This window comes from Cetorhinus maximus, chromosome 26, assembly GCF_964194155.1.
Source record: "Cetorhinus maximus chromosome 26, sCetMax3.hap1.1, whole genome shotgun sequence".
In the NCBI taxonomy this organism is placed as follows: domain Eukaryota; kingdom Metazoa; phylum Chordata; class Chondrichthyes; order Lamniformes; family Cetorhinidae; genus Cetorhinus; species Cetorhinus maximus.
This window is the reverse complement of record NC_135904.1, coordinates 1,517,386-1,538,461: the sequence shown is the minus strand read 5'-3', so window position 1 is coordinate 1,538,461 and position 21,076 is coordinate 1,517,386. Positions and strand designations below refer to the sequence as shown.

Genomic DNA, 21,076 nt, shown 5'->3' with positions numbered 1-21,076 from the left:
GCACAGCCAGCATTTGTTGTCGATCCCTAATTGCCCTTGAACTTGCTAGCCCATTTCAGAGGGGGGTTAAGAGTCAACCACACTACTGTGGCTCTGGAGCCACATGTAGTCCAGACCAGGTAATGATAGCAGGTTTCCTTCCCTACAGGGCATTGGTGAACCAGATGGGTTTTTACGACAATCGATGATAGTTTCATGGTCACCATTACTGAGGCTAGTTTTCAATTCCAGATTTTAATAAATTGATTTTAATTCCACCAGCTGTCGTGGTGGGATTTGAGCCCCTGGGTTGCTCGTTCAGTGACATGACCGCTATGCCACCATTTCCCTAATGCTGATGATACCAGACTAGGGGGGAGAATGGAATTGGAAGAGTCAGTGCTCGAAATGACAGAATGGGTGGTAAAGCACACAAGTGTGCAGAGTAACAGCAGATTAAATTTAATGCTAACAGCTACTTCACAAAGGAAGAAAAAATTAAGCAAGGTACATATTCCACAAATGGTGCAGAAACCAGAAATAGCCCCATGGTGTGGGACACTGGAATCTTCCTGGATGAATGAACCAAGGCAGCTGAATGTCCTTCCTCACCTGTAAATGTCTGGCGGCCCTATAATGTGATCACAGAAGATTATAATTTTACAATGGGAGAGCTCTGTTGGTTGGGATAGTTCCCAGTCACCAATTTTCTGGTGAAAGAGTCCACTCCAAAGACAACTTATGGCAGGACAAATCTTATCCTGATGGTCAGAGGACTGTCCAGTTACAAAAACAAATAATTTTTGTCACACAGAGAGAGTGACTTCAAATATACCAAAGGACATGACCTTTTTGCTAAAGATAGAATTTGATTCCGAGTGGTTGTGTGACTTGTTCACTATGGATAACATATATACAGGTATTGGATGGGAACACCACCACCTGGAAGTTCACCTCCAAGCCGCACACCACCCTGACTTGGAAATATATTGCCGTTCCTTCACTGTCGTTGCGTCAAAATCCTGGAACCCCCTCCCTAACAGCAACAGGGGTGTACCTACACCACATGGACTGCAACAGTTCTCCACCACCATCTCAAGGGTAATTAGGGACGGGCAACAAATGCTGGTCCAGCCAGTGACGCCAATATCCCATGAAAGAATAAATTTAAAATATTTTTATCCATCTCTCTGGAAGAATTAGTAGAGCTGGCTATTAGTCTATTGTGGAACAATCAACAAATGATCAACTAACTGTCTCACAACTATTGTATGCTAAAGGTTTTTCTGAAAGTAACTGATCCATGTTGCGTCAGTTATGTTTCTCAATGGCACTGTTGTATAAACTGAGTGACCAAAACGAACTGGTCATGTGAAAGAAGGGACTCATTCACCCACCTGCAGTTTTCCTGATGTGCAGCACGTAACCGATAATGTCTCGTGTATTCTCTGAGGGCTCGCTCCATGACACATGAATGGCCGTTGCAGACAGAGCTGCAGCTTTTACTTCTCGAGGAGGCCCAGGAAGCCCCTCTGCCCACAGCACTGTTAAGCGTGCGCTGGCTTGGGTCGATCCAGCATCATTTTCAGCAATGCACTGGTAGATTGCTTCATCCTCTGGAGAGATCCCATTTATTGTAAGAGTACTAGGAAAAGAGAGAAAATAAAATACATCATACATCCTGCAAGGCAAAAATGTTTCAGTAGCATTGACTTTTCTTGATCTTTTTCCCTTTCCAATTATCTCTTTTTATTTTGTCCTCCTGCTCTTGAAGATGTTGACTCCTTGTGTACAGTTTCAATCCCACCAATCAATCTTGCATATCTAATCTAAGGACTATTATTCATGTGTGAGCCTTGAGAGTGAATGTTGGAGGCTATTCAACCAATGGGAGGGCAATCTATGCTCAGCCAGCATTCACACATGCAAATCTTCTCGAAAGGACATTAAACAGTAATTGGTGGTGGAAATCCTCATCAATTGTCCCTTCCTTATACCAGGGCTGATAAAGTTAACTGTCAAGCCCCTACTATCATTCCAATTGAGATTAGCTAGCACAATGGTCACCAGAGAGAGGTAAAGCTAGTATGTCAACGTCGACCCCACGTTTCCGGACGACGTTGTCAAGGTGGCTGCATGTCAATGACAAGAAGGGGATAGTGTTGGTGGGAAGACAAGCCATTGCCAGAGATGTTTACGGAAAGTGGAATCAAACAAAGGTAAACCCACAAAGATGGACAATGGAGGAGAGGCATTAGGAGAGGATGAAATTGTTAAACAGCTAAAACTAACTGCAGAGAGGTAGTTGCAGGAGCAAGAGAAGGGTTCGAGGTTAGCCGTAGAGGATGTCATTCATGGTTTTGGTTCAGGCTGTGGGAGGGGCAGAAAACTGGAGGGATTCAAACAGGAAGTTGCTGAAGATTGAATAAATGCATTCTTCATCGAGACTTCTTCAAATTCCAATCAAGGTAAAACAACACAAATCATTTTTAACCGGCTGCAAGGTGACAGTTTGAAAGAATTGCTGAGGGCATGGCCTGTTTCTTGGCCAAGCTGACATATTTCACAAGTGCTAAAGTGCCGTGAGAATATGCTGAAAATACTTCAGTATCTGTTGCAAGTTGGAGCCTCCATTTCAGGAGCTTGTGAGATTCCACAATGGTCAGTAAATGGTGAGTGCCATTTCCATTGTCCCAGAGGAACTCTCCCCAAAGATTCCTGCAAGGATTGATGGAACAGTGAGAGGCCATTTGGCACATCTGCAGACTGGACGTGGGCAGCATGTCATTTGGTTCTCCCACTTCACTTGCACCCGGAGCTGGTAAGTTCGGGTCTTGGAGCGGGAGGGTTTGTGTAGGTCAGGGAGGGGGGGGCAGGATGGGGGGAGGGGGATGGATTTAAGGCTTCAGGTGAGAGGAAGGAAGTGGGAGGTGGAATCTTAGTTGGGGGGTGGGGGGGGCGCTGCCCCATAACCGGCAAAGGACAGCCCCCGATGATCAAACCCAGTCTTCTTTCCCCCACTTTGAAGGGCTTTTTTTTTTAATATCGGGCTGCCTGTTCCTGCCCAGCTGCCCATGCCAAACATTTTATTACATTATCAGGGTCAATTAGCTTGATAAGCCTAATTGAACCATGATTACTTATTTGAAGATGGTGGGTGAGCTGCCGATTTTGGTGCCCTATTTTACGTGCCCACCCCCCCCCCCCCCACCCAAAACACACCCAGCAGGGGCACTTAAAAACAGCCTAATATGTGAGATCCACTTGGTACCTCCACCTGTTAGCTCAGGTAAGAGTGGGAATTTGGATCAGGAATTGCCAACGCTGGTCTGAATCCCCCCCTCCGTGGCTGGGTAAGACAAGTTTCTGTTTACATTGTTACTCCAGGGATTCTGCTAATCTTCCACTGGACTAACATCAATGGAGCAGGAGAGCCCTCGTGTGAATCCCAGGTGTCTCCAGAGATCTTCAAGGTCCTTTTATCTGACATGTATAATGATTTTGCTTTACGTTAAGAGATTAGAAGTGAAAGATGCCACATTCAAAGGCAAACAACAGCGGAAAAGAAACAGCTTCCCAGATATTTAACAATCACTGACATGACTGCACCCTAAATTCAACCGAAATCTCCAGTTCTTTATTAAAGAAAATCGAAGATTGATTGCGTAACACATAAAGCTAATTTTAAATCCAAGTAACACACACAAGACAAAGAATGTAAAGCAACTCCAGGAATATTAATGAGAACTCTTGTCAGAACATTTTAGTTTACGATTGAGAAGCTTCCGTAATAGCCTATAGGATGAAAGGTAGGCGCAGGCCCCTCTCCCAACACAACTTAATAGACGTGAACATTTCATTGTCTGGGTAGTGGACACGTGTTCATCGCCGCACACTTCAATCAGGGTTTCCACATTCAAATGAAAGACATTTCACTTTGAAATAGAAAGGTCTGCTTGTATACAGAGTTTTCCTGGAGCTCCTGGAGTTTCCCATTGAATGTGCTGCGTCCTGATGGGATTAATAAACTCCAGTGAGACAACAGATCAAAGAGACTTCTTTAACGCCCATTGTCAGTGTCTTCCCTCACTGCTCCTGGCTTCAATATTGTATCAGTGGATAAGCTCACTACTTTCCTTCTGAAGCCAGCCGTTTCCTCCCTTTACTAGGGAGGCCTATCGATGGGTGAAACGTATCTCTTGAACCATCCTGTGATGTAGGTCAAAAACGTGAAAAGAATTTCTTCCCTTTTATCAGACTTTATGACGGGGAGGAGGGGTCACCGTGGGGTCACGGCACACCGAAGCCGATAGTGGGGTATCAGGTTGCGGGTTTGTGTGTTTCCTTAATGGCGGCTGCGTTCAGGGCAGCTCAGTTTCGGAAAGGGAGCCTCAACAAGGCTTTAGGCCTCCTAAATATTTCAGGCACGGGGCCCTGGAGGCCTCATTTTCTGCCTTTGCCGATACGGTGGGTGGTGCACTTCCAACACCAATGAGCATGTGCGTACTTGCCCATCAAACCGGACACTCGGCCGTGCATGCTGTGCCTGAAAATTGGTGTAGTGCCATCAAATTTCTAGGCCATTGTGCCTAATTTTAAGTTAATCAATTCAGTGCTAGATATTGAGAGCAAACTCCCGACAGCCTTCGCATTTAGCAGCCTTTGCAATCAGAATGATATAGCCACTACATTTAGGATTGCTTCCCTTTAAATTCTCATTAAGGCTCAGTGCCATTTACACATCACTGGGAAATGTAGCAAGGATAGAGGGAGTCTGACTACTTCCTGCAATTTACATCACATGCCTGTGAAGCTCTCGTGTCCAATACAATACACTGACAGCTGCCCAGGGAAAGCCAATGTAGGGCTAGTGCCAACAGACATTCACACCAAAGTGAGAGAGAGAGAGAGAGAGAGAGATATAAAAAGCTCCAGTCTATTGAGAGAAGAGGATTCAAAGGCTGCTGTCCTGCACACAAGCAATCAGCTTGACTGACTTTCCCAAGGTCACAGGGCCAAACCAATGACCAGTCTTAGAGACCCATAACCTGGAGGGTCTGAGACACTGGAAGCAAGGGGATCTGACACGAGGCATTCCTCTGGGACTGGAGAACAAAACAACATTTGGGAACTTTTAAGGAAATTGAAACTAGAGGGCTTAAGCTTGTGTTGGGAAGGCTGGCCCTCCAATCCCACCGGGTTGTTTCCTCATCAGGTACGGCTAGAGTGATGACCTACTTCACGGCATTAGCACTGAACTGACGACCACTTCAGGCAACAGATTCAGAGAAACAGTCAAGCCTGAGATCTTGGAGTTGATTGGGAAAAGTCTCTCCATCCCCCTCCACCCATCCACCTTCCAAGATCCGTCAGAAGAAACCCCAGAGGCTTTTATGGGAGGAATGGGTTTCAGTTCATGGGGCACTGGCGCCACTACTGGGGTAGGAGGGAGCTGTTCCGGTGGGACAGACTTCGCTTGAACCGTGCTGGGACCAGTGTCCTGGTGAACCGAATAACGAGGGCTGTAGAGAGGGCTTTAAACTAAATAGTGGGGGGGTGGAGTGGGGGGGTAGGGTTCTGGAAAGGGGATATAAAGGCTTACAAAGCAAAAGGATATGGCAGCCTTGCTGGGCAGCTACTTAGGTAATGATACCCAGAGTGACAGGAAGGCACAGAGTGTACAAACATTTTTAAAAAGCAGAAAATAGGGTCAAAAGGGGAAAAAGTGCTAAAAAGACAAAATTAGTGGCTCTTTACTTAAATGCACATAGTATTTGGAACAAAATAAATGAATTAATGGCATAAGTAGAGGTTAATGGGCATGATCTTATAGCCATTATGGAGACATGGTTACAAGGAGATCAAAGCTGGGAACTAAATGTTCAGGGGTATGTGACTTTTCAAAAGGACAGACAGGAAGGAAAGGGTGGTGGGGTAGCTTTGTTAGCACGAGATGGAATAAGTACGATAGCAAGAAAGGATCTTGGATCGGAAGATGTAGAATCCATATGGGTGGAGGTAAGAAATAACAAGGGGAAGAAGAGACTGGTGGGAGTAGTCTATAGGCCCCCTAACAGTAGCTATAACTATAGGACAGAGAATAAATCATGAGGTAATGAGGGCATGTAAAAAAGGCAGTGAGGGGACATGTCAGGGAAATTTTATTCTTGTGCATTGACCATTTTTGAATTTGGCGCCGATCTCCCTGAGGCAGCACTCAAGGAGATGAGTGCGCTCTTTCGTGCGCACGCGTGAAATAGTGCACGCCCAGCTAAGGGAATCTCCCCCACCCGCACAGGGAGCGCATAGCACTTCCTAGTGGACATCACGCTGGGCGGGCCTTAATTGGCCCGGCCACGTAAAATGGCGGCACACCCCCAATCAGGGGCGCCAATTGGAAGTGCGCCCGCACACGCCCGCTCCTGAACTTCCCCCCCAACACGGGCAAAATGCTTCCCATAATATTCTTAGGGGGCTTGACAGGGTAGACGCTGAGAGGTTGTTTCCCCTTGTGGGAGAGTCTTAGACCAGAGGGCATAATCTCAGAGTAAGGGGGTGCCCATTTAAAACAGAGATGAGGAGGAATTTCTTCTCTCAGGGGGTAGTGAATCTGTGGAATTCTTTACTGCAGAGGGCTGTGGAGGTTGGGTCGTAAAGTATACTCAAGGCTGAGATAGATTTTTAATCAGTAAGGGAATCAAGCGTTATGGGGAAAAGGCAGGAAAGTGGAGTTGAGGATTATCAAATCAACAGTGATCTCATTGAATGGCAGAGCAGACTCGATGGGCTGAATGGCCTACTTCTGCTCCTTTGTCTTATGGTCTTATTTTTACGCCAGCACCTTCCAACCCATGACCACTACCGTCTAGAAGGAAAAGGGCAGCAGGCACATGGTAACACCACCACCTGGAAGTTCCCTTCCAAAGGACTCACCGTCCTGACTTGGAAATATATCGCCATTCCTTCACTGTTGCTGGACCAAAATCCTGGAACTAAACGCACTGTGAGTGTACCCACACCACAGGGACTGTAGCAGTCCAAGAAGGCAGCTCACCTACCACCTTCTCAAGGGCAACTAGGGATGGGCCTAGCCAGCAATGCCCACATCCCGTAAAATGAGTTTTAAAAGAGTCGGATCTCTGTTATTGGTGGCAAGATATCTTTTCCAAGTTAAATTGTGTTAGTTGCGTAGCCTAGAAAACTCTTGCACATGTGACAGAAATTGAAGGGACTGTGAACCTGCGGGAAAATATAAAATGTCTCTTCACCCTAGAGACTGCTGAACCTCTTGGCCTCCTGCAGCTATTGGGAGCAGAGGTTGTTCGGGAAACTACACAAATTAAAAACCAACAAAGCTGCCAACTCCATCTTGCCCAGGAATCACCCTGATTCACCAGAACAAAGGAGGTCTCGATGACAGAACTAATCAAAGTATTCCAGCAAGTGGCAGTCACGTTCCTGCTACCCATTCATTCAGCTGCCATCTTGTTCACCCTGTTCTTTCGATTTGACATCTTGACCTTGAGTTACTGTCAGGAGCCAGAGAAACATGACCAGCACCAACATCTTTTTTAGCCTGTATGCTTTTAACAGTCTCCACTGGAATGAAGTGATCCTGAGATAACATATTTCCTTTGAGTAATAACAATAGCAATTCATAAATTTAAAAACAAGCAGGGTGCACATTCTGCTGAAACCAGTATTGATAACTGCAAGGAATTCGTCTACAGTTTTCTCAGAAGCTTTGCAGTGTTAGATTGGCAAAACTCCTGGAGAAACAGTGAAAATAGTTAAAAATAGCTAATTGCCTCTGTTCTTCCAGGTTTTTTTAACTGACCTTCTACTGAAGTTACGTTGGGAGACTGGGGCCATCCTGTGAAAATTCTTCCCCAGGTTTCAAATGATTGGCCACCTAAATGGTAGCGGGGCTGCTATGGTTGGCCACCTAAAACTTTAACAAGGCACTAAGATTTTTTGGTTAAGATTAGTGTTTAAAAATAAAGTCCCCAAAGGACACTGCCTGAGGGGCTGCTTTGTTTCTTGATGCTCTTTTATTTACACAGGCTGTTTCTCCATTTGAACTCGGGTCCCACAAGTGGAAGGATAGTGTTGTAAAACCAACACCACCCAGTCATTTAGGGGAGACGTCTATCCTTACAGGCTAAAACAGGTCAGCGGGGTTCAGCATTCTCCTGTTTAAGGCGAAAGAGATAAAAATTGATATATGTGTTGTGATTGGAGTTGTCAACCCTCTGGATTGCCCTGGAGTCTTCAGGAATTGAAGATGAATTTAGACACTGCTGCGAGCAACCCAGAAAAAAAATACACACGATTTTTAATTAATAGAGCTGTTTCTTTATCCCCCATTTTCTTTGAACATATATTTTTATAACTAATTAACAAACAAGAGTTCAGGGGAGGGGGTGGGGCGGGGAATAAAAGGCTGTTCTGACAGTCAGGAATCATCGAACTGAGTCATGAAGAGTCTGCTTGCCTTTCAGTTGGAGGGAGAATATGGTGAACCATGAGGATGGACGTGACAGGGAGGCCAAAGTGGAGAACGTGGTGGGGCAGGGCAGTAGCCGGAGAAACATGATCAGCACCAACATTTTTTTTAGCCTGTATGCTTAAAACAGTCTCCACTGGAGTGAAGCGATCCTGAGATAACATATTCCTTTGAATAGTAACAATAGCAATTCATAAATTTAAAGATGAGCATGGCGGACATTCTGCTGAAATCAGTATTGATAACACGTGATTCAAATGAATGTGATGAAGCCTCCAGGAATACATTCAAGCCTAGTTGTGCCCATTTTTTAAGGCATGAAGTGGGTGTATCGATGCCAAATTTAGCTGTGCGAAGGTCAGTGCCCAAGCCACTACTAAATATATGCAGGGTCCTTGCATATGTTAATGAGAGACCTAATGCCAGTTTAAGGACCACCCCGAGGGAGAAGCCTGACCTGTTCCCCTCAGGGTCCTTCAGCGGTTAAAGAAGCTGCTACCAACAACAGCTACATTTTAAATAGATTGTCTTCCCCTCACTCGACAGTGTCCCAATCGCACACCCCCTCTCCCTGCCCCACCCCAGTTGCTGTCCCAACACTCGCCAATCTAATCACCCCGGCTCGGAGACATACCTTTGGGCTATTGCTGATGAGGGAAGCAGCCAGATATTCAGTTTATACAAATGAGCAAAGTGCATGTAGGGACACCACAGGGGGCAGCAGCTTACCTAATTAATATTCATGAGAAGAGGAGCAATTTTGGGCCAACCTGATTTGCACAAACGCTGAACGCCAAGAAATTCCTCCCCAAAATCCACCTCTACAGTGCAGGTCACGGAAAATGAATTCCCTCAGAAGCTTTTACTTACTTGTTGTTGTTTTTCAGTTTGATGTGACCACTGGGTGCTAGGATTTCCCCGTTTTTCAGCCAGGTAAGATGTGGTATCGGCTCTCCCTGAGCCAGACAGTTGAAAATGGCAGTGGTTCCAACTGGCCTCGAGATGGACTGTGGGTACTGCACAAATTCCGCAGGAGCTGGAACACAAAACAGGGAAAGACACCTCAGCTTTGACAAGTAACACCTCAAAACCCAAAAATAAAGGCTACACAATATCACCCATCTCCAGTCATGCTCATTCGCTGTTGGAATCCTCATCCATACTTATGTTCTCTCCAGACTTTACTATCCATGACATTAAATGGTATTACCCTCACTGAATCCCTCACTATCAACATCCTGGGGGTTACCATTGACCAGAAATTGAACTGGACCAGCCATATAAATACCAGGTAGCAGGTCAGAAACTGGGAATTCTGCAGAGAATAACTAACCTCCTGACTCGCCAATGCCTGACCACCATTTACAGAAGACACAAGTCAGGAGTGTGATGGAATACTCCCCACTTGCCTGGGTCAGTGCAGCTCCAACAACACTCAAGAAGCTTGACACCATCCAGCCCACTTGATTCACACCCCCTCCACTACCATAATCATTCACTCCCTCCAACACCGACACACAGTGTCAGCAGTGCGTACCATCTACAAGATACACTGTAGCAACTCACCAAGGCTCCTTCGACAGCACCTTCAAAACCTGCAACATCTACCCCCTAGATGGACAAGGACAGCAGATGCATGGGAACGCCACCACCTGCAATTTCCCCTCCAAGACATACATCATCCTGACGTGGAACTATATCACTGTTCCTTCACTGTCGCTGGGTCAAAATCCTGGAAGTCCCATCTGTACCTACACCACATGGACTTCAGTAGTTCAAGAAGGCAGAACACCACCATCTTCTCAAGGGCAATTAGGGATGGGCAATAAATGCTGGCCTAGCCAGCCATATCCCACGAATGAATATTTAAAAAAATTCCAATGATCTCTCACCCTCCAAGAGCTCTTCTAAAACTCTGCAGAGTATATCCAACATCCTTGTGCTCACTGACTTACACTGCTTCCTGGTCCACTAACATCTTGATTTTAAAGCGCTCATTTTGCACTGGAAATCTTCCTCGGCCTCTGTAATCTCTGTAACCTCCTCCAGCCCTACCACTCAGTGGCTACTCAGTGACTTTTTCCAATATTGGATTCTTCTGCATCCTCTACTTCCTTTAGCCCACGATCTCATTGAAACGTATAAAATTCTGACAGGGGTGGACAGACTGGCTGCAGGGATATGATATTTCCTCTGGCTGGGGGTTCTAGAACAAGGGGTCACAAGGCCTGAGAAGAGGAGAAACTTCTTCACTCAGAGGGTGGTGAACCTATGGAATTCTCTACTATAGAGGGCTGTGGAGGCCAAGTCACTGAATATATTTAAGAAGGAAATAGATAGATTTCTGGACTCTAAAGGCATCAAGGGGTATGAGGAGAGCTCAGGAGTACGGCATTGAGATCGAGGGTCAGCCATGATCATATTGAATGGCGGAGCAGGCTTGAAGGGCTGAATGACCTACTCCTGCCCCTATTTTCTATGTTTCTACCAATCACAGCTGTGGCTTCAGCCACCTCAGACCTAAGCTCCATGATTCCCTTGTTATAACTCTCCACCCTACACCCCTCTTTCTCCCTTTAAAACACTTAATAAGGCCTGTGCCATTGATCAAGTTTTTAGCCATCTGTTCTCATACCCCTCCTTTGGCTCAGTGTAAATTTCTGTCTGATTATGCCCTGTGAAATGCCTTGGAGCATTTTACTTTGTTGAAGGTGCTATATAAATATAAGTTGTTGTTTCAGCATCTGGTAATGGGAATCCACTGGCACCCAGGAAAAGAATCTCAGTGCCAACATTCAGCCTTCATACACAAGATTCAGAACAGTCTTCCCTCTCTTTTCACATTCAGAACATACCTGGTTTCTTCCTCCATTAATGCTCATATTCTACATCCCTTTTCCTATCCAATAAAGTAAAAGGAAGGGCTATTAGGAGTACTTTCTGTACTGAGTACTATTGCAATCCCCCTGGAGATCGATCGCTTTTAAAGGAAAGGAATTCCCACAAAGCCAACAGAAAAAAAAAACACTGGACAAGATTTTACTCTTTAGAACTTTTACTGTAACAAACCAACTGAAATCAACCTAATTCAAACATTAATTAACACGGAAAAATATTTCAAATAAAAAGGTAAATTTCACTTTAAATAGTCGATACAGCAAAAATAGGCCTCATGCAGTTATAAGCACTCACATTATTTCCCACACAAATGTGCAATCTCACAGTCTTTCCAACAAAAAATTTCATTTTCTAGGATCTCTCACTTTCCATCCAATCATTTTGGCCCTTGAGTCTCATTCACCCTCAGCCGTATTCCTTCCAAAATCCCTGGACATGTTTAACACTGACAAGGTGGATGTCTAAGAACTCTCTCTCACATTCAAGTCATGACAGTCCTGATGACACAGAATCTCCAGAGGCTCCCTTCTCCAACCTGGTTAAATGGTCTGGTAGACTCTAGCAACACTGAGATCACAGCAATGGCTCTTGTCCAATCCACAATCCCTTCCTGTGTTCTGTCATTTCCTACTGTATAACACACACACTAACACAGTCTCTGCTTTATTCTCAGAGCCCTGCTTCAACACCAGGATCTATTCCAAAACTGCCAAACAGAAACCACAGAGTGAAACCCAACCCCATTGAAATTAGCATTCTATTTGCCTTTTGCTCCTGAGCTGTTCATCCACATGGGCATTTCTTAGAACCTAATTATGTCATAGTCAGGAAACCAATTTATCCTCTTTCAGAATACTCCCCAGCCCACTTTAGTCTTAAAGGGACATTGCACAAAAAGACAATACATGTTTCCCAAAGCATATGGGTCATCACAGTAGGGAATCTCCATTAACACCATCTAGTTCATTCTTGCACTGAAATCTACAGTCCCTCGTCACCGTATCCAACTGCTTCTTGAATGTCTCCAGGCATTCACTAACCTTCACTACTCTACCTGACGCCATCCGGGTATTGATTACCCTGTGTGAAGAATTGCTTCTGGTCACCATTCTTGAAGTTGGCTTTTGCTTTGATTTCCTTGTCCTGCATTTGTAGGTTAACTTGAAACAATACCTCTGATTGTACCTTTCTACTCCACTTGATATCTGATTATTTCTATAAGGTGTCCTCTCATACACCTACTTTTAAAACTGATGATTTGGAGTTTCTGTAATATTTCCCCATTATTCCATCCTTTGATACTAGGAATAAGACTTATTGCTCTTCTTTACACCATTATCAAGACCAGGGTACTTGCCTTGTGTATTTGATGACCAGAACTCAATATTCAAGGTATAGTCGGACCAGAGCACTGAACAATATCGGCATGACAGCCTCAGACTTGACCTCCACTGATCGGGCAACAACCTCCAGGAAATGGAATGGCAGTTTACTAAAGACTAGGCTTGTGATAGGTGCTGCACTGTGTTCCGGACATTGGTGGTGAGCACGTTAGCACAGTGAGAGGGGCAGGTTATTGTAAGTGACTAATATGCTTAGTACAGCGCATTCTTTCAAAGTGTGGCTGATTCCTCTTACATTGCCTGACCTGGTAAAGCAGTGAGTGGTCATGTATCAAATCATGGAGTTGGCATTGCTTAGCGCATCCTTTCCCCTGATCTGCTAGAGCTCTCCAGGAGCCTCTCCTTTTGTCTGTTCCAAGGTGAGTCTCCCTCATAAAGTAACACTTTCAGCATTAGCATCCACAAAAGCAGGAGGCTATGTGCCCTACAGCAGTACTCTCTGATATTTTCAGGTAGCGAAACCTGTTACTTACAAGTAAAACAATGTTCGGCGCTCTGATCCCTTTAAACTGCTGCAGGTCTTTAATTCCGAAAACTGCACTCACCCCAGAGATTCCAGTATGGTCAGTACTCGGGCTATCAGGTGGGTCAAGCCTCACACACAACAGGGATTGTGTCCTCCAGGGAAATTCCAGGCTCTCTCTGATCTGTGTAGACAATGGGGGAGCCTTGGGCCACCTCAACCTTACCTCTCCACAATGTGCTCTCAGGTGTTTGTATCAAAGGAGGACTCATCATCCCTCCCAGTCCTCGATCAATAGTGTCCACAGAGAGATCCTTAGGTACACCAGCACTCTTGATCCTCAACCTTACGCACTGCTGAGCAACCCATGGCTCAGGCTAGCCCACATTCAGTCCACGGGTCTCGGGTGTGTTAAGGAGGTGGATAGTCAGTATAGGAAAATCTCTGTTATCCGGCTTCTCCAGGGATGGGAGATGCCGGTTGATCAGATATGCTGGTTCACTGAGATTTTGAAGGTGAGTTCTGCGCTTCCATCCATTGAGAAAGTTCCAGGATGATCACACCGGCATTGAGGTCCCGCGAGAGGTGCAGGAGCGTGTGAATCAAGTGGGTGGTGCCAAGGGAACATGGTGCTGCAGAGCAGTGGGAGGCTTGGACTGGAGCAGTGATGGGCCACCAATAACTATTACTGGTGAGTTTGGCATTTCCAATCAAAAAACAGATCCAACCCCAGAATTCCAGTTAATAGAGAATTCCAGTTGGTAGAGTGCTGAAGTACAGAAATTTTACTGTATAAGCTCATCCCCACCATATCTGGTCAACATTCTACTCTCTGACACTATCTCATTCTCTCCTTTTCTCTTTCATATTCCTCCCATTCCCAATACACACATCATGCCTCTCTGTCATCAGCATATTAGATTTCTGTAAGCCCCCAACACCTTTCTCCTGGCACGTCCTATTTGTCTCTTCTCTCTCATTCGTCCCCAATTGCACACCTTCTCTCAGCCCCTCACTTTTCTTACGCACTCTCCTACTCAAATAAATTTGCTTTATACTGTTGCCCTTTTCCATGTACAAGCGCATTCTCCCTCTCGCCCTGCACTTTCCCCGACACCCCTATAGTCTCTCATTTCCTCGCACAGGCACAATCGACCTCTGTCCTCCTCCAGCTTCCCCTTTCTTTACCCTCTCTCTCGATTGTAATCCAATGGAGCAGTTCATCAGTAAACAGCTTTCAGCAATCCAAATTGGGAAACACTTTGAGCAACATTACAAGGTGCTGCCGACAGCCCCCAACCATCTTCTGTTCTATGCAATTTCCATTTTTACACAAATAAGCTGGACTGTCCTGGCAAGTTGCCAAATCCCATTTCAGTTCCTGTTTTATCCACATCCATCAGGACCCAGCATGGCCTTTTCTTCATAGACTTCACTGTATTTGACACATACTGATTATCAAAATTATTAATAAAACGCCTGTTGTCATCACAAACCTAGCCTACCGGCACACACGGATTCAACATATGTACTTTCTTGGATTTAGCTGCAGGGAGAACAAGACAATGTGGGTGGCCATGGTTACTTACAGAAACCATAGATTTCCACTGGAGCTTTATCTTGTCAGCAATAAATGGTTGGTTTGCTTCCAACTGCAGCATCCAGACTGTGTGAGACCCCCTACCCCCTCCTCTCCTTCCCTGGCACACCATCAATCAGACCACAGCTGTAAATACAGCAATCACAGGTAAGAAGGGTAATATAAAGGGAGGGTGAGATACGCAAAGTACCCAAGAGAGGATAGGATGGCATGTCTAATGTCTTTTCAGGTTTATTTTTAGAATCAGAACTTATCGACCCCAAGTAGCAATTTCTGCCAACCAACATTAGGCAGGCCCACTCCAATATCTAAGCACTCACCACGCGGGTAGGAAACTTCTAACACTTGTGAGAGTGAAACATCCTTACATTGCTCCCACACATCACTATCATTACAGCACTCCCCACACATCACCACCATTACAGCACTCCCCACACATCACCATCATTACAGCACTCCCCACACTTCACCATCATTACAGCACTCCCCACACTTCACCATCATTACAGCACTCCCCACACTTCACCATCATTACAGTACTCCCACACATCACCACCATTACAGCACTCCCCATACATCACCACCATTACAGCACTCTCCATACATCACCATCATTACAGCACACCCCATACATCACCATCATTACAGCACTCCCCACACATCACCACCATTACAGCACTCCCCATACATCACCATCATTACAGCACTCCCCACACATCACCATCATTACAGCACTCCCCACACATCACCATCATTACAGCACTCCCCACACATCACCATCATTACAGCAGTCCCACACATCACTATCATTACAGCACTCCCCACACATCACCATCATTACAGCACTCCCCACACATCACCATCATTACAGCACTCCCACACATCACCACCATTACAGCATTCCCACACATCACTATCATTACAGCACTCCCCACACTTCACCATCATTACAGCATTCCCACACATCACCACCATTACAGCACTCCCCACACATCACCACCATTACAGCACTCCCACACATCACCATCATTACAGCACTCCCACACAACACCATCATTACAGCACTCCCCACACTTCACCATCATTACAGCACTCCCCACACATCACCACCATTACAGCATTCCCACACATCACTATCATTACAGCACTCCCACACATCACCACCATTACAGCACTCCCCACACATCACCACCATTACAGCACTCCCACACATCACCATCATTACAGCACTCCCCACACTTCACCATCATTACAGCACTCCCCACACATCACCACCATTACAGCACTCCCCACACTTCATCATCATTACAGCACTCCCCACACATCACCACCATTACAGCACTCCCCACACATCACCACCATTACAGCACTCCCACACATCACTATCTTACAGCACTCCCACACATCACCATCATTACAGCACTCCCACACATCACCACCATTACAGCACTCCCACACATCACCATCATTACAGCACTCCCACACATCACCACCATTACAGCACTCCCACACATCACCATCATTACAGCACTCCCACACATCACCATCATTACAGCACTCCCACACATCACCATCATTACAGCACTCCCCACACATCACCATCATTACAGCACTCCCACACATCACCACCATTACAGCACTCCCACACTCCACCATCATTACAGCACTCCCACACATCACCATCATTACAGCACTCCCCACACATCACCATCATTACAGCACTCCCCACACATCACCATCATTACAGCACTCCCACACATCACCATCATTACAGCACTCCCCACACATCACCATCATTACAGCACTCCCACACATCACCACCATTACAGCACTCCCACACTCCACCATCATTACAGCACTCCCACACTTCACCATCATTACAGCACTCCCACACTTCACCATCATTACAGCACTCCCACACTCCACCATCATTACAGCACTCCCACACTTCACCATCATTACAGCACTCCCCACACATCACCATCATTACAGCACTCCCCACACATCACCATCATTACAGCACTCCCCACACATCACCATCATTACAGCACTCCCCACACATCACCATCATTACAGCACTCCCCACACATCACCATCATTACAGCACTCCCCACACATCACCACCATTACAGCATTCCCACACATCACTATCATTACAGCACTCCCCACACATCACCACCATTACAGCATTCCCACACATCACTATCATTACAGCACTCCCCATACATCACCACCATTACAGCATTCCCACACATCACCATCATTACAGCACTCCCCACACATCACCACCATTACAGCATTCCCACACATCACTATCATTACAGCACTCCCACACTCCACCATCATTACAGCACTCCCCACACTTCACCATCATGACAGCACTCCCCACACATCACTATCATGACTTGCCTGGATGAGTGCAGCTCCAACAATACTCAAGAAGCTTGACACCATCCAGGACAAAGCAGCCCGTTTGATTGGCATCACATCCACAAACATTCACTCCCTCCACCACTGATGCACAGTGGTAGCAGTGTGTACCATCTACAAGGTGCATTTCAGGAACTCACAAAGGCTTATTAGACGGCACCTTCCAAACCCATGACCACTGCCATCTAGTCAAGGACAGCAGATTCATGGGAACACCACCACCTGGATGTTCCCCTCCAAGCTACTCAACATCCTGACTTGGAAATATACCGTCGTTCCTTCACTGTCACTGGGTCAAAATCCTGGGACTCCCTCCCTTACAGCACTGTGAATGTATCTACACCACAGGGACTGCAGTGGTTCAAGGAGGCAGCTCATCACCACCTTCTCAAGAGCAATTAGAGATGGGCAATAAATGCTGGCCAGCGACACTCACATCCCATGAATGAAGAAAAAAAATTACAATACTCCCACACTTCACCATCATCACAGCACACCCACACACCACTATTACACTACTCCCACACATCACCACTATTACAGTACTCCCAGACCACCATCATTATAGTACTTCCACACTTCACCATCATTACAGCCCTCCCCACACATCATTATAGTGCTCCCGCACTGTGCCATCATTACAGTACTCCCAGGCATCACCATCAGTACAGTACTCCTACACATCACCAACATTACAGTACTCCCAGACATCACCAACATTACAGTACTCCCACACATCGCCATCATTACAGCGCTCTGATGCATCATCACTATTACAGCACTTCCACACCTCACCATCATTAGAGGGCTCTGATATTGCCCAGTTAAAACAGAGTGCTCCACCACCCAATATCACGTGGTCACTATACGGCTTCCTCACAATAATATCTAAATCTACTCCACCAGGACGAACTCGTTTAGATCCGCTCCCTTGAAGGAGTTTATTCTGTGTAAAGTATCATGATCCATTTTGTCTTGTTCCATAACGCCCCTGTAATATGCACTATTCCCAAAAGGCTGGGAAGGTGATCAGCTTCCAGGTCTGATCGCCTGTGGGATGTCCACCAATGGAATGCTGGGAAACTAAAAAGACATGAGTCCCTGACCTTCCGTTAGATGCCGCTGTATCGATGCCCTGTTTTATGCCAGCGGTGAAATGCCTCTCCCTCCGTGTCTAATCAAAACACTATCTGTTTGAAAACAATCCCATGGGCTTGGCATTGCTAATGGACTTTGTGTAATCAGTGTGAAGTTTCATTTGATCCCAGCAACACTTTAACATTCATTCTCAGATAAGTAGGGTTGTGCCTGATTCCCTTTAAGCAACGTCATTTTATTAAATACATCTTATATATTATAGATTAAAAAGCAAAAGGCAGCAGCTGAGTTAAAGTGGCTGCATTATTAATGCCTCTGCCACGCTTCATGTACAAGGTTTAATTATTCATAGGCATTCATTATTCATGTGATTAAAATACACATATCTATTAATTAGATAATTCAAAAGGAATTTGAAATATTGAGTATTTAAAACACCAAAGATTCTTTTTGTCTACACCATCAATGGTAGTGGTGGCCCCCCTGGTGAAGGCCAGCATGAGAGCCATTTACAGAAATCCACTCTTCATTACTAATGGTAAACTCACTGCGAAGCACACTGGGGCGCGGGTCTATTAGTCTGGAAAGGCAGAGCTGTAAATTTTGGGGTCATTGTACATTCAGTCGATGCCGAGTGATTAAAGTGCTGAGAATGCAGGCTCCCCAGGGCAAGCACTGTAGCTGACATCACTGAATACAATCACTTCAAGATTAATCCTTGGGCTTTTTTTTTAACTCTCTGTTTCCCTGCCTGCTGATACTATCTAGCAAACCCACAGCCTTTGTGCCTTTAATGCCACCATTAGTTCCCTTCCATTTACCTGATAACACGCAGTTTATACCCCACAAGTAGCCCCATCAAAGATCCACTCTGCTACCATTGTGGCATTGGAACCTCAGGGCTGTTTTAATGCTTGTATCTGGAGTCACATGCATTGGGTTACAGTCCACTGAAATCCATTAGCAACACAGAGCTGTTAGGTAATGCTACACACTAACCGAATCTAGTACAGGTACAGTGTCTGAAAGCCAACAACCTCAGCATGGTGCCTGTGCCGAATTTCAGAGCATACAGAAAAAAAAACAGAACCTTAATTCAATTAATAGGAGACACACGAAATCAAATGAAAAAGTTTCTTTTTATTAAAGTTTGAAAAGAGGATACATAATGGTGAAGAAATAACGTTTGAGAAAAAAAAATGAAAGAATAAAGTAAATGAGGCTGACTCACAGGCTGTGCTGGATTTAAAGTACAGGTGTGTTATTGAAGCTGCTGCTCAGGGCATGGGAAAAGACCAGCACACAAAGCTGATAACTAGTCTGGCGCCCCAGTGCATTATCTAGCCAAATTGGCCCAGTTCGTTATCTGACTCATTTAAAAACAATTAAAATTGATGCATGACAGCTTATAGAAATGTCCAATTTTCAGACAACTCCGGTTTTCGAATAGCTAGATTTGAGACGTTGTACCTGTAATGATGCGTCTATCATGCTGGGAAGTCTAATTCCTTTAGCTCTGAAGAAGAGTTATATGGGCTCCAAGCGTTAACTCTGTTTCTCTCTCCATAGATGCTGCCAGACCTGCTGAGTTTTTCCAGCATTTTCTGTTTCTATCGAAGTCTAATCTGCTAGCCATAACTGATTTGATTAATCTCCCTCTTTATCTCTGCCTCTTTATCTTTGCCTCAGAACTCACCTAGGGAGGCAGCAGGGTGTACATTGGACCCCAACTGCAACCATAAGGGTAACTGGGTGGACTTGCGTTGTCCGCACTCCATCCAATTTTACCAGTCAACACACTAGAAGAGGCTGTAAAATGGTGTGTTTAAAATTTCCCTGCAGCCGGGCAGAGCAGCAGTGCTTCCCCAGGTTCGACAAGAATAACACAGTCCGCTGCTCCCCTTCCCCCAACCCGGTTAAAACTGCTCAACGTTAGTTCTGCCTGGAGTCAGGAAGCTGCAGTGTTTGGTGCCCACAGCTCACCACCAAGTTGCTAATTAGGCCCCAACTTCATTAATCAGGACTGGAGCTCCCGCAAGTATGACCTGGTGGTCAGCTGGCGCTTGCCAATGGTTGGGTGCCAATGTGTGCCAATATTACTGGTGCAGTGTTAGGAAGGCGCATGGAAGGAGCATTTCCTGTGTTCAAAATCTGTAGCAAAATCATAAATGCATCCTTGGTGTAAATATTTGCGTGTACACAGTGAATAGTGAATAAAGTAAATCTGCCCCTAATGATGTATAGACACAGGTTGGGGAAATGCCTGTAACATAGACATGGGTGCATATCTAAGATGAGGAAAGGATTTGGTCAGACAGACAGAGAGGAGCTACTTCCACTGGCCTGAAAGTCCAGGACAATGGGGGTAAATTTAAAATTAGAGCTCAGCTGGAGCGGGGTGAGGTCAGGAAGCATCTTTTTCCCACAAAGCGTGGTGAAAATCTGGAACTCGATCCCCAAAAAGCTGTTGAGGCTGGGGATCAAAGAAAAATTTTAAAACTGAGATTGATAGATTTTTGTTAGGTAAGGGCATTGCGGGATATGGTGGCAAGGTGATAATGCAATTGGTGTACAGATCAGCCTTGTTCGAATTGGCTGGTCAAGGGGCTTCATGGCCTACCTGCCTCTGTTCATAACAATATGAACACAAGGGATTAGTACAGCCAGGAAAGGCATTGAGGCAGTTTGAGATTTTCTGA

At 45.5% G+C, this 21,076-nt stretch overlaps 1 protein-coding gene across 1 annotated transcript in view; it reads right to left on the bottom strand.

The window, feature by feature from the left end:
• Positions 1-21,076, bottom strand: part of igdcc3 (immunoglobulin superfamily, DCC subclass, member 3) — a 131,082-nt gene that overhangs the window by 13,251 nt on the left and 96,755 nt on the right. The window contains exons 7-8 of the mRNA XM_078529958.1: positions 9,356-9,521; positions 1,377-1,624 (exon numbers count right to left, since the gene is read on the bottom strand). Coding sequence (XP_078386084.1) covers positions 1,377-1,624; positions 9,356-9,521 — 414 coding nt within the window. The remainder of the gene's footprint in view (positions 1-1,376; positions 1,625-9,355; positions 9,522-21,076) is intronic.